General features: G+C 37.9%; 1 protein-coding gene across 8 annotated transcripts; it reads right to left on the reverse strand.

The window, feature by feature from the left end:
• Positions 1-1,380: 1,380 nt before the first annotated feature.
• On the reverse strand, positions 1,381-13,418 carry LOC6498063 (potassium voltage-gated channel protein Shaw). 8 transcript variants are annotated; one of them, XM_014906470.3, is made up of 9 exons: positions 12,989-13,415; positions 10,101-10,348; positions 9,678-9,888; positions 9,496-9,613; positions 9,240-9,434; positions 8,746-8,964; positions 8,084-8,687; positions 7,566-7,694; positions 1,381-3,437 (listed from the first exon to the last, which is right to left on the reverse strand). In XM_014906470.3, exons 3-9 carry the CDS (start codon positions 9,884-9,886, stop codon positions 3,130-3,132), a joined length of 1,782 nt encoding a protein of 593 aa, XP_014761956.1. In that variant the 5' UTR covers positions 9,887-9,888; positions 10,101-10,348; positions 12,989-13,415; the 3' UTR covers positions 1,381-3,129. The 8 variants fall into 8 exon arrangements, 4 of the variants coding, with proteins under 4 accessions (XP_014761956.1, XP_014761954.1, XP_032307495.1 ...); XR_006507523.1 differs by adding an exon at positions 6,022-6,365 and having other exon boundaries at positions 3,293-3,419; positions 9,678-10,348; positions 12,989-13,418; XR_004310067.2 differs by adding an exon at positions 6,022-6,365 and having other exon boundaries at positions 3,306-3,437; positions 9,678-10,348; positions 12,989-13,418.
• Positions 13,419-13,592: the final 174 nt, after the last annotated feature.

The raw sequence follows: 13,592 nt of genomic DNA on the forward strand, positions 1-13,592 counted from the left end.
AGAATTGCTGAGAAATGGAGAAAGAGAGAAATATGTAGAGAGAGTGAGAGAGATGGAGAGATTGGGGATGCAGAGATAGAAGTGGGGTTGACATTCCTCGAGTATAATTTTTGACTTGTAATTGAAATTTCATGGATTATTAGTTCACCCCAGACTCAATCAACTTTCAAGGGATAATAAATGGTGGAATGGAAAAAAGGAAATACTTAAGAGAAAAATCTATGCACCACCCACTGGACAGGCCACCCACTGAAACACCCACCACAGGACCAAGCACCACCCCGCAGGAAACCAACTGTTGATTGAGGCCAGAACCAAATGTAGCTTTTGGATGAAAATAGATGGTCGAGGGGATTCCCCTGTTTAGCCATTGGAATTTTTGCTCTTTTCATTTAGCGTAGTGGTTGGAGCCTAGCATCCACCCCACAGCCACCCATCCCTCCTTTTGGCCCACTGTTTATAGCCCCCAACATTCTCTGGTTAATGAAGCGCTTTATTGGACCATCGCCCAGAGGCCGAAAAAGAGGTGAATGGAGTGTGTGATCCGACTCAGGCCCGATTTGCACTTGGCCGGATTACTCTCTTCCCCCGTACATTATCTGGGTCTTTGTGCAAAGTGTTGAAGGTCAGGCCCTCGGGGGAGCAAACGTTTCATGTTTTTTTTTTCCCTTCCTCTAGTTGTTGGGTTTTTTTTTGTTTGTTTGTTTGTTTGGTGAACGGCCCCCAGAGCGGGGCTGAGGGCTGAGCCAAGCTAAGCGTTTGAGCTGTTATTGCAATAACAAATTTTGGTAATGAAATCGAAACAAATGCCGAAAGTGGCCATAAAGCATTCCCAATGCGTCAATGAAGGTGGAATATTAATACGGCACGGTTTGGGAGTCATTGGGGAAGCGCCAAAGGGATTATTTCTTTTATAATCAAAATTCATTTTAAAACAAAGTTGATATTCCCAAATGGAAATCATTTTTAAGAGATAAATTTAATAAAATTTTATAAAGGTATATAGGTAGTCTGCCCATTACCTAGTAAAAGACACCCCAGTTCTGGTGTTCAATAGATTTCTTTATTGCATTTCTTTATCTTTTTGAAATTCATATATATATAGGCATATATACTTGTTCAATTATATATATATAAATTTATATATAATTAGTTAAATTTATTTGTTCATGAATTATTGAGAGAACAATGTGTTTGTTTAGTTCAAATAGTATACAATTTGCTTAACTATACAATTAAAAAACAGTTTTTCGAAATCATAGCGAGTAAACGAAAGCGATATAAACAATTGTTTTTATCCATTTCCTATAGCTTGCAAATATTTATTTAATATTAATTTAGTTATTAATAATGCTCTGTTCATTGTAAAAACTTAACAAATGTTGCCCATCGTTCGATCTTAAAGTTGCTTCTTTTTTTATCAATCATTTATTTGTGTAATTTTTTGTATTTTTGTTTCAATGTTTGTTCTTAGTAATTATTATGTTTAGGCTTATAAATATTTAGGCATAATGCTTTGCTGAGATATATGTATGTATTTTCAAAATGTACAAGAGAATTAGCTAATGACTTTGCGAAAGTTAAATCAAACGAAAATCGGGGTAAACAATTTTCAAAGATGTTTTGTTTGTTTTTTTGAAGAACCACGCGAACGCAACCGAGTTATCTTTATTTTCTTTGTTTTATTTAATTTAATTCCTATCCCTCCACTTAACCCCACAGCAATGTGTGTGTAAACTTTTTAGCAAATTCAAGTTAACTGAACGAAACTGTAAGGAATTCTTTGTTTACCTTTGCATTTTCTACGGAAACAGCAGCAAACAAAATTTAACAGAAATAATTTGCATTTCAACTCGTTGAAATTCCTCCGTCCCCTTTAGCTCAGGTTGGAAAAATATAAGATGCTATTCTTTCTTACCAGCTTACCCCAGTAATCTCGGCATGTAAGTGAGTGATGAGCGAAAAGTGCCAACAGTTGGAGCATTTTCGTTTGTTTTTCTTGTTCCCCTTCCAAGTTCCAAGTTTCTTTTGGGAAAACTTTTCCGTTTTTCACTTGTTTTGATTGACGAAGAAAACGAAGAATTTCCTACACCTTTCCCATATTTAGTTCCTTGAAAAAGTTTAAGTTAAAAAACGTGCCTGTCTTGAATACCATTTTTTTTTTCGTGAGTTCCGTGAGGATGAGTGTACTTTTGATTGGCTTCTGTTTAATTAGACAACTGCTAAAGCTTCTCTAATCGCTTGAGTTTGAGTTCTTGGAGTTTCCATTTGTAAATACATCAAATTAAAGCCTTTAAACCGAACCGAACTGGGCCCCACAACAACTGGGGCCAGTCGAGTCTTTACACAACGCATAAGGAACTGGCAAACCGAGTTATAAAGCATCTAGATTTATATACATTATCGTTCGATTCATTATCTCCTATGGCTTATGTAAAAAAATTGGATCGTTAGTAAGCATTTGCGTTATATTTTTGTATAATTATTATTTTTTTGGTAAAAACATTTTGTGAATGGCTCATAAAACTTGTTTGTTTCTGTCTTGGTTAGCTCTCAATGGTAAAATGGTTCGTCAAGCAATTGTATTATCTATATTTTAGCTGGGATTATCTATAGGTTCGATATTGTGATAGGTTTTATGATATGATATGGTCGAAAGTAAGTGTTTTGATTCAAGGGGTTTAAATCGAACAGAGATGGCTGGATCGTTTGGTGTTCTTTTAATAAATTTTTAAAATATTGCCAGGTGTAACATATTGCTTCCTTTTCTTAAATTAAAAAATATATCTTTACAATTGAATTAAACTCCAATTAAACTTGATATGATATGTGTTTAAAATCGTATACGAATAAAATAAATACCGATCTGAATTCCGATCCATTGCCATCTTATAAATAAAGTAGATATATTACTCATTTTGATTCGATTATTCGATTTCGTGATATGATTTAAACAAAATTATGATCTACGATCAATGATAGCTGCCATCTCTGAAATATGTAATTCATATACGTATGCGAAGGCTATGATATTGAGTAGATATTGCTTATTGGGAGGATTGGGGAAACATAGATAGATATCAGGTGGCTTGAGTCTTGGCTGCCTTTTAATAAACGCTTTCGTATTCTTTAGAGGAAGGCCTTCTTGCTGGTCTCCAGGTTGCCGCTGTTGGTGGTCGCCGTGGTCGTGCTGGTGGAGATGCCAGAATCCTTGCCCAGAGTGGAGACAGCGATGCTGGGCACTGGGATCACCGGTGGTGCTACAGACGGTGCAGTGTCTCCTGCACTTACAACGGGTGGCGTGGCGGCCAGTGGAGTGGGAAAACGGGGCTGGAAATTCGGTTTTCCCATTGCCAGGGCAGGATTCAAGTCCAGCATTGTCCTGGGACTCATGGCCACAATACTTGCGCCCAATGGACCTGTGAAAAGTTGAGCAACTTTTTGTTGTTAAAGCCCGCGCACAAAATGGTTATCAGTTTCGGTTGGATAGGAAGTAGGTGGGTGGAGTTATATAGCCGGAAACAATAGATAGATAGTAGTGGGGGTAGGAAGTTGTCCAGAAAGAAAGAGAAAGAAAGAAAAAAGAAAGAGAGAGAGAGAAATAAATATTATTTTTATTAAAAATTTGTTAGTCAAGCTGAAAGTCCAAATTCGGTTAACTTCGAATTTTCTTTGGTATAGTAAGTGGGACGCAACTTTAAGTTTAATTTTATTTTTTGGATTGCTGATAGTAATTACTGGGTGCACTTGGTTTCTACATTATACGAGGGGGTGGTTAGGTTACTATTTGATTTTTTTTTTTGTTTTATTTTTAGAGGAAGGTGTAACACAAACACAAACACAAGACAACACACACATCGATAATCATGGAATTGCAGAAGAATGCAACCAAACACTAAACACTGTCTAAGTTTCTCCTTCTAGACTTTCTGGTCGAGGAAAGTTCAAATCACACATGCAGCATGCTCTTCAAATAAAAAATGCACACACATTTAGATACAATATCTGTAAACTACATTTGGGCAAAGATTTCCGGCGTAGGTGGGGCAAGGCAGGACAGGGTACTTGGATGTCAAACTCTTGTAGAATCAAATGCTGGGGAAATTGGATTTTTCGGGGGGTGCTCTAGAGTTTCGGCTTTTTGCTACAAACTAGTTTCCAAGTTGTTCAACTATTTGACACTTTAGTTGGGGATTTTGTTCGGGTTGGTTGGAAGTAGAACGAGCTATTGCTATAGAGTTTTGCAGGTTGTTAGGGGTATGTAGATAAAAAATAGGTTTCTTTGAAAAAACCAACACACACCCGCCCAGCAGAGTCCGAGGTTTGGTTAGCTGATAGCATGATAGATGAACGAACGGAGGTTTTCTGTTTTTTTTTTTAATTTTTTTTTAAACTTTTGTTTTGCATTTTTTTTTTTAAGTTTAGTTTTGTATATAACTGAGGTTTCGTTTTGATTTCGTTTCATATTTTTTTCGATTTTGTTGAGTTTGTTTTTTGTGGTGCTTGAACTGTGTTTTTGAGCTGGTCTTGAGCTTAACAAATTACAAAATATCTTTCTGTTTTAGTCGAAACTGAAGGCCATATCTGAAATACAAGAGTTCAAGATAATACAAAGTTTGTTCGATGTTTTGTTTAGAAGAATCTATAGCTAAGGGACGGGGGGTTTTTTTTTTCTTGGCCTCTGATTTCAAAAATGAGACTAAAACCAATCTTAAAAAAAACAAGAAAGGAAAGCTAACTTCGGGCGGAGCCGAAGTTGATATACCCTTGCAGTTGAGTCGCAGTCCGCTAGGTGGCGCCACGCATCTTATATTATTAGATATATAGCGGATCGTATATAGTCGGCCGATCCTTATGAAATTTGGCATATCGAATTATTTTGCCAAAAGAGGAATCCATTGAAACTCCCATGCTTTTAACTTGAAAAACAACGAAGTTATAGCATTTCCGATCAATCAGTTATATGACAGCTATAGGATATAGTTGGCCGATCCTTATGAAATTCGACAAATCAGATTTTTTTTCCCAAAATTGAATCTGTACCAAATCCCATCTATCTAACTTAAAAAACACCAAAGTTATGCCAATTTCGATCGTTCTATGACAGCTATAGGATATAGTCGGCCGATCCTTACGAAATTTTGTACATAAGATATTTTGGTCAAATATAATATGTGTAGAAACTCCCAACCCTCTAACTTAAAAAACACCAAAGTTATGGCATTTCCGATCAATCAGTTATATGGCAGCTATAGGATATAGTCGACCGATCCCGGCCGTTCCGACTTATATACTGCCTGCAAAGGAAAGAAGGGTGTGTGCAAAGTTTCAACTCGATAGCTTTAAAACTGAGAGACTAGTTTGCGTAGAAACAGACAGACGGACAGACGGACAGACGGACAGACGGACAGACGGACCGACGGACAGACGGACAGACGGACAGACGGACAGACGGACATGCTCATATCGACTCAGGAGGTGATCCTGATCAAGAATATATATACTTTATAGGGTCGGAGATGTCTCCTTCACTGCGTTGCACACTTTTGACCAAAATTATAATACCCTCTGCAAGGGTATAAAAATATCACAAAATTACACACGCACACATAGATAGAGAGAGATATAGATAGGTAGAGAGATATAGATAGATAGAGAAGATACAGTTACGAATCAGAATATATATATCTTATACACTGGTAACCAAGAAACGAAGAACGAGCCAGAACTGAAGAACAACACGTACACGATATATATATGGTATAACTTGTAATATTACTTATTTAAATGTAAGTGTAGAAATATATATATATATATATAGAGAGAGAGAGGAAAACACGTAGAAAAATACATATTGTAGTTATATATACGATTATATAGCAGGTTGGAGTGGTAGTAGTAACAGTAGATAGCAGTAGCAGATGTCCTCGATACGAGTAAACGAGTATTCATAGTAATCATACGAGTATTCATATTCATATCTATGTTTATGGCATCCAGAATGTATTCGCTCCAACGTACCACGGAAAAGATATTTAGTCCTTTAAGGTCCTTTAGTCTTCCATTTTTTTTACTCATAAATAGGGTTTGCCAAAAATTCGCATATACAACTTGGAAAAAGGTTCATCTCTCTCATTGCCAGAAATATATTTTTTTTTGCTTGGAAGTTATTTGTATCTTGGGGATATATTTGATTCTTCAGATGGTTCTGGTTCGCGGTTCAAGTTGTTGTAGTTGTTCTTTGTTGATGTGGTTGTTGTTGTTGTTGGTTTAGATGTTGTTGTAGTTGTTGGTGTTATCTAGGGCTTAGAGCAGCCTGCTCTTTTTGCCATCTCGCGGTTTGCCAATCATTGTTGTATATTCATCTATTTACACAAGATTTTTGGGGTTTGGATTGGATCGTTTATCAATAAAATCAAAATTATATTAAACAAACGTATTTGGAGCAAAAGTTTTTAAATAAAAAAATTCAAAATTAAGGTTTGAAGTAGGTACATAAATATAATAAAGAGTCTCGTATCTCGGTATCATAGTATCATTAAAGAAAGGGTACATTAAAGTATATATATATTTGTACGATACATATTCTTGTATTTTTTTCTGACTCAATAGTGGAGAAAATATCCTAAACAAATCGAAATAGGGATCATGACTTGAATGTACAAAAATGTTGTCAATGAGCTGAGGAGAGAACTTAACTTTTTGATAATGCGATGATATTAGGAATGCTTAGTGGATTTTTTTCAAATGGGTGTTCTTAACAGAATTTGATAAAAAAAAAATTGAGAAAAAGGCTTGTCAGATTATAAACCGGAAAATGTGAATTTACATTTCAGAAAGTATTTAAATTTTAAAATTAATTAAATGAATCATTTCCCATCATCCACATTTTTGAAACCCTTCCAATGAGTTGCGTTAAATGAAAGCCAAGCTCGAATGGATGAAAGGAGACTGAAATGTTGGTAAAGAAGCCTTGAATACATGGTAATTACATAAAGTACATATATACACGTACACGACGAATGATATCTTATATAATGGATATATAGTAATATAGCAATGCCAAAGAGGGGAAGCGCACCCAAGATCAAGAATTGAGGTTTTCGGGCCAAAGAGTCGCAGCCTTTGGTAGTATTCTGGTAGCAACCGTATTATTTCATCATTCTGAACTTTACTGATAGACGGCACAAAGGATAATTAACGAGTATTTTCTGTTACTACGTTGTGTTTTAATTTTGCACTTTTTTTTTGGTTTTTTGCAAGGTTAATTCAAATAACTCGATTATATCGAAATTATGGTGCAGCTGTGCGAGCTTTGAAAGACAGGTTAAGAACTTTGGCTTGATTTTAGCTTGCTTACTCGATTTTCTGATTTTTTTAATAATTTAGTGGCTTTTGTTTTTTTTTGGCGGTGCCTTTTTGGAAGCGCAGTTTAAAATTATTTGGGTTTTCTATAAATACTTATTTTTTTGTTGGTGGGCTTAGCTTAATGCTTGCATATTGCTTGGATTGTGGGAGTTCGGTGTTGTGGTGTTATCCTTTTTTGAGGACACGCAAAGACTCACCTGACTTGGGGCTGACCAGGTCCTTCGTTTTATTGTTCATGCGACGTGGTCCAGTGCCGCCGGAGCCCATGGGACCGGAATGTGGACCAGAGCCCGGGGTGCCACAACCACTAACACCGCCAGGGGCACCTGAAAAGGATACACAAATAATTAATATATTTATTTTTCGCTAAAAAATAGAAACTTCATTTAAAATACATTGTTGCTTTTATTGAGTGTGTTTGTAAACATTTGAGATATTAGCTTTTCTTTTCAAAATTTATTTTCAAAAACCTCAATCAATCAATCTGTGTTTGTCATTAATTTGGTTGTTTTCTGCACATAAAGTTCAATCGATCAATCATTAAATAATGATGCGATTTATTATGAAAACAGGCAGACAGCCTTGTATATATTTTGAGAAATATTTGTTGATTTTAGAGGTAGTTCTGAGGAGAATAAGCATCTCATTTTGAGGTATTTAGATAGACTTAACATAAAGAGATGTTAACAGGACTTAATCCTTTGACAGGACTCACCTGGCAATCGCGGCGGTCGCGGCTGTTCGACGGGAAGCACTCGTCTCCGCTTCTTTGGCAGTTTGGCGCGGGCCTGCGTGTGCGAATAGTACATGGCGAAGTTGCTGACGATGACGGGCACTGGCAGTGCGATGGTTAGTACACCGGCGAGGGCACATAGTGCGCCCACAAACATCCCTATATAGGTTTTGGGGGCCATGTCTCCGTAGCCCACAGTGGTCATGGTGACCAGAGCCCACCAGAGACCGAGAGGGATGCTGTTGAAGTCGTTGTGCGGATTCGGTTGGATGCGCTCCGCATAGTAGACGAGACTGGCGAAGATCACGATGCCCAGGACGAGGAAGAACACCAGCAGGGTCAGCTCCTTGGCCGAGGCCCGGAACGTCTGGATGAGGATCTTCAAACCGGACGAATGGCGCGTCAGCTTAAAGAGTCGCATTATCCGGATAATGGAGAAGAACTCGAGGATGTCAGCGTTCTCCAAATGCGATGCGAATCGCTGAAGCACTAGATCGATATAAAAACTAAGCGTCGCTATATAATCTATGATGTTAACAGATGACTTGATGAATTCACACTTGTTCGGCGATGAGATAAAGCGTACCTATAATAAATTATTCTTTTAAATTAATTTGTTCTTCGATTTAAGAATTATCTCTTACCAATATCTCAAAGGTAAACCAGGCATTACAAACGCATTCAATGTAGAAGAAGGCTATGTGCGCATTGGTCTGTGTCTTGTCCAGAAACCAGCCGGCAGTTCCGTTCGCAGTTCGAACTGTCACATTCCGGACAATGGGCACCCTCATATCCGGATGGGTCTTCAGGCAGAACGACAGGATCGAGATGCAGATGAAGAACACCGAAACCACGCCAATAGTCTGAAATTCAAAAATGGAATAGTCAGACCTCGACACTATAAATACATTTTTACATTCACAGCCTTGCTTGTCGACACAGTTTACAATTTGATGAATGTTTTAATTGTGGAAAGTATGATTAATTCGTTTGTCTAATTGCATTTGAATCAAGAAACAAGACTAGTAATTTTCATTAAAAATATATGCAAGCATCCGTTGGAAATGCAAGTATAAATAGATTTTTTGCATCTTCAAAACCATAAATTTTCTAATTTTAAATTGCCTCTTGATGTTACCTTGGCTGCATTTGAACTATAAGGCTCATCGAACAAGGACCAAATGCGCGGCTTCATCTCCTGCCACCAGGATATAGTGCCTTTGTAGTAGTCCTCTTCGAAGCCAAATTTACGTGCCAATTCCTCTTCGGACGGTTTTTCCGTATCCAGATCGAGACGATCCAGCACGGCTAGGGTCTCCTGTGTGTCACGATGCTGTGAATGAGATATAGTATTTTAAAAATAAATCAATAAAGATTTAATAGAGAAGTCTAACCTGTGTGTAGGTCATCCAACAGCAGGGTTCCACTTGATTCGAGTCTAGACCCCAAAACTCCAGTTCCTCTTCGAACAGCGGTCCGCACACATCTGTGGGATAATGCAGCTTACCGGTTCTGAAAGACATTATTAAAATATTTTAATATTTTTAAAAAACATAAATTAAATAAATAGTATTACCTGTAATAGTTGAGCACTTGTGCGAAGACGCCCGGATGCCGATCAAAGAAGTACTCATTCAGTATCGGATCGTAGTTGGCTAGGGCCTCTGTTAGCCGGGATAATCGCGTAGCCGGAATCTTTTTCAGCGTGGCCTTGTAGGTTTCGTGCCGGATGCCACCCACATTGAGCACCACACGGTTCTCCGAGTCCATGTTGATCAGATTCATGGCTGCATGCGCATAGTGTTGCATTTTTTTAGGTATATAAGTCATTTTCTCAACTAAACAAACTCAAACTCAAAATCATAATCAAAGTATGTTTGAATATTTTTGATTTTCAAATAAAATAACACAAAACCTAAAAGTCTTTAAAGTATTTTCTTGAGTACTCTTGTGCGTTTTGTTTGTGGTTTATTCCAAACTGTATTTAATGTTGGCCAACCTGAATGTTTTTCGTTATCCTTGCCCACGATTTTAGCAGTTCTCCGTGCCCCGCAGCTGGCAAGGCACCTCACTCACACACTCCACACTCCTGACCTCGTCTGATCCACTGTCCACTCCACAATCCCTTGAACTCCCACTTGCAATTATTCGACTAGATGTTAGGAGCAGACCCAAAGCATCCTCGGAATGCTTAGCCCTGGGCCTTGAGCTACTCACTAGGTTGGGGCTGGATTGGACAACATGGCGCTGAAAGAAGGATTTAAATGGTATTAAATGAAGGATAATAAAGGTGTTTAACTGAATACTATTATTTCTTGAATTTAAACTTTAAGAAAAACAATTTTTCCTCTCTTTTGACCAGAGGGTCAATTAAAGCAAGAGTGCTTTAATGGAAGATTACCAAAATAATTTGTATGTACCCCGTATGGGTAGTCGTTTATGTAGTCCTACTTCCTTTGTGCTCCCATTATTTTGCATGGTACGTAATTATGAGTATATGACTTATTCAGAAGTGCTGAGTAAGTCGATTCATAATGGCCATTATTTACACGCGCACACAACTATTTTGGGAATTAAACTAGATATAATGCCCGTGGAAAAGTAAGAGTTTGGAAATGAGGAATTTTCTCACTTTTATTAAACTGTTTCTTACTCATATTTATACTCTGTACGGCTTGTTACCAAATATTGCAAAAAATTAAGTGTTTTTTTAAGACATATGTTATCCATCTTGGCCAATAAAACTAATATAAATGGAAACTGTGATGAAAGACGACCACAAGCCGGCCCATAAACAAAAAATCACATGACCCCGGACCAGAAATATCTTAAGAATACAAATCAGCAAACTTAAATCAATATTTAGTGTATACAAATCATTTAGAATTATGTATATATTCCATATCATTTCGGATAAGTGGAAAAACTTTCGCACATCTCGACTTTATGGTGAAATTTGAAGATTTTGTTTATGTTGGAAATAATGATTATGGATCGAATCCGTGATCGGAATGATTCAGTTATGTGTAAAAGTGTGCCGGATGGAAGTTCGCCTCTTTTTTTCTTTCCGAGTTCCGAGAATCTACCTGTGATGGACGCATCCTTGGCCACCCCCGCCGATGATTCAGTAACTGAATTCACTTTAGTTGAGCGGAAATTTTTACGCCGCATAATTATTTAAAATCAACAAACTGAAGGCTCCAACTAAGGCAATCCATTCGGAAAATAGGCAATAATATTTGCTTCGATTGAATTGACCCATTAGCAGCTCGTGAAGCGCATCCCACTTTGAATTGTTTTCCTTTTTCCCGAAGATCTAACTAAATATAGTCTAGTCTATATCATCGATAGCGTCATCGATTTGCAGAAAGTGGTATGAGATACCCAAAAAAAAACCCCACAAAAATAGTAATAATAAAAATAAAATTGGAGCGTAGCGTAGGGGAATAATAAAATTGCCTTTCGTGATTTGCACAAAAGGCAAATATTTGTTCTTAAACAATATTTAGTTTTGGCGCTGCATTGTTTACTGACACACACACACACTCATACGCACCCAGCTGGCACGGATACAAATGTATTTCCCAGATACTTTTATACAAAAAGTGAGCAACAGCGTCTTGCTTGTGTGTCTGTCTATATGTCTGTCGGTTTGTCTAAAATGTCTGGCTGTTATTTTTCTGTTGTCGATTCTCATCATTGTCCATTGGATTGTTTACTTGCAACCGGCTGCTTCTCGATTTTCGAATCAGCGCCATAAAATTACAAAACAAGCGCAAAAAAAAAGCACAAACACACCAGAAAGATTTTCATGAGGCTTTATAAACAAAACAAACAATGCCAAACACACGCTGTGGCCAGTTTTTCCGACCATCTCCGTCCGGTGAAGAGTGGTGGAATTTAATTTGCAATTAATGCTAATGATTATGTTATACATACTCCATCGTACTGGAACTTTTTTCTTTTTTTTGTTTTTTTTTTTGGGCCCCCCAATCTTAGGTTGTTATTCATATTCCTTCCGACTGCAATTAACTTTAAAATAGTAAGCGTGTGTACTTGTGTATTTTTAGCTATGCTACATTATTTATTCACTTTTAATGAGGCACAGGCACAGAACTTGAAAGCTCTCCCCCCAAGAAAACATACTTCTTGGCCAAAAAGTATTTAAAATGAGTTTCGTTTTTTTTTTTTCGTTTGCCCCCCAACTTTCTTCCTTTTTCTTTTTTCATATCAAAATTTCCTCGGCTCCTACCGTCAGGCAGTCCTGGAAACAACATCCTGTGGCCCGCAGTTGCACGCAAGTAGAGTAGTTAGAAGGTGGCTTAACTGCCTCTCAGGGGGGCGACAGGATGATGGGTGGTTCGGGCTACCAAAAAGGGGACAGTCAGGAGCTGAGGGCAGAGGGCAACGCAACACACTAACACAAACACACGCACACACCCCTGCACACACAGTAGGTCAGGAGTGTTTTGTAAGTAGCGTGTTGTAGTAAGTGCGGCCTGTGACTCGGGTAACTGCTCTGTTTTTGTTGTGGTATGATGTTGCCTGCCTCGGTTAACTCGGCGTATACATGATACTCTCTTGTAAGGATATACACACACACATACAGCCACAGAGGGCACACGACTTTACACGTGTGTGTCGCGCACGCATCGATTTTTCCGTTTTTGGTGTATCAGAAACTTCCTTATTGTCTGTAGCATTGACTTTAAATTTGTCAGCAAACAGTGCGATAAATTACGACCCGATTTCTTTCTTCAAAATGTACATATATATATATATATATATATATATATATATATATAGTGTGTGTGTGTGTGTATATCACATCCATCAAAACCGTAGAGCCGCCACCTTCTTCGCAATTTCTCCGACTCCTATTCTCACCTATTCTCTCATTCTGCGGGGTCGGTGCGCTCTGCCAATAAACATACTTTCGATTCCGAGATTTTCCACTGCTAACTGAATAACAGTAATTGTTTCGCGGGGCTTTGGAAAATAGGGCGGGGGAAAAACTAAAAAACAGAGGAATTTAACACAACGGCACTACACTTTCTTCTCGATATAATTTTTTTCTTTTCTTTTCACTTTTCTTTTTTTGTATTGTAAGGGGCCCGCCACTCTCACACACTCCTTCTTCTTCTGTTTTCTTTCTTTCCGTTCCGTTCCGTTCCGTGGAGTTTTCCGTCCGGGCAACTTCCGAGCCGTACGAGGCGATTTTACAAACTGAAAAGGAATCCGAACAAAGCGACGGAATTTTCACGCTCTTTCCTCTCCGGGCAAGATGTTGATGTTGCCTGTCTTCATCTCGGAAAGTCAGCGTGAAAATTCAAAGCATGCGCAGTGTTTTTCTCAATTTTTACATTGCTTTTGCTTTGACGTTTGCTTCAATGTGCCGCCAAAATGCAACACTGCGTATGAGTGATATTTAAGCGGAGTTCTTATAGTGCAGGATAAAGTTGAAAAAAAAGAGTTATATTTTTTTTTCATA

Source organism: Drosophila ananassae, chromosome 3R, assembly GCF_017639315.1.
Source record: "Drosophila ananassae strain 14024-0371.13 chromosome 3R, ASM1763931v2, whole genome shotgun sequence".
Lineage (NCBI taxonomy): Eukaryota > Metazoa > Arthropoda > Insecta > Diptera > Drosophilidae > Drosophila > Drosophila ananassae.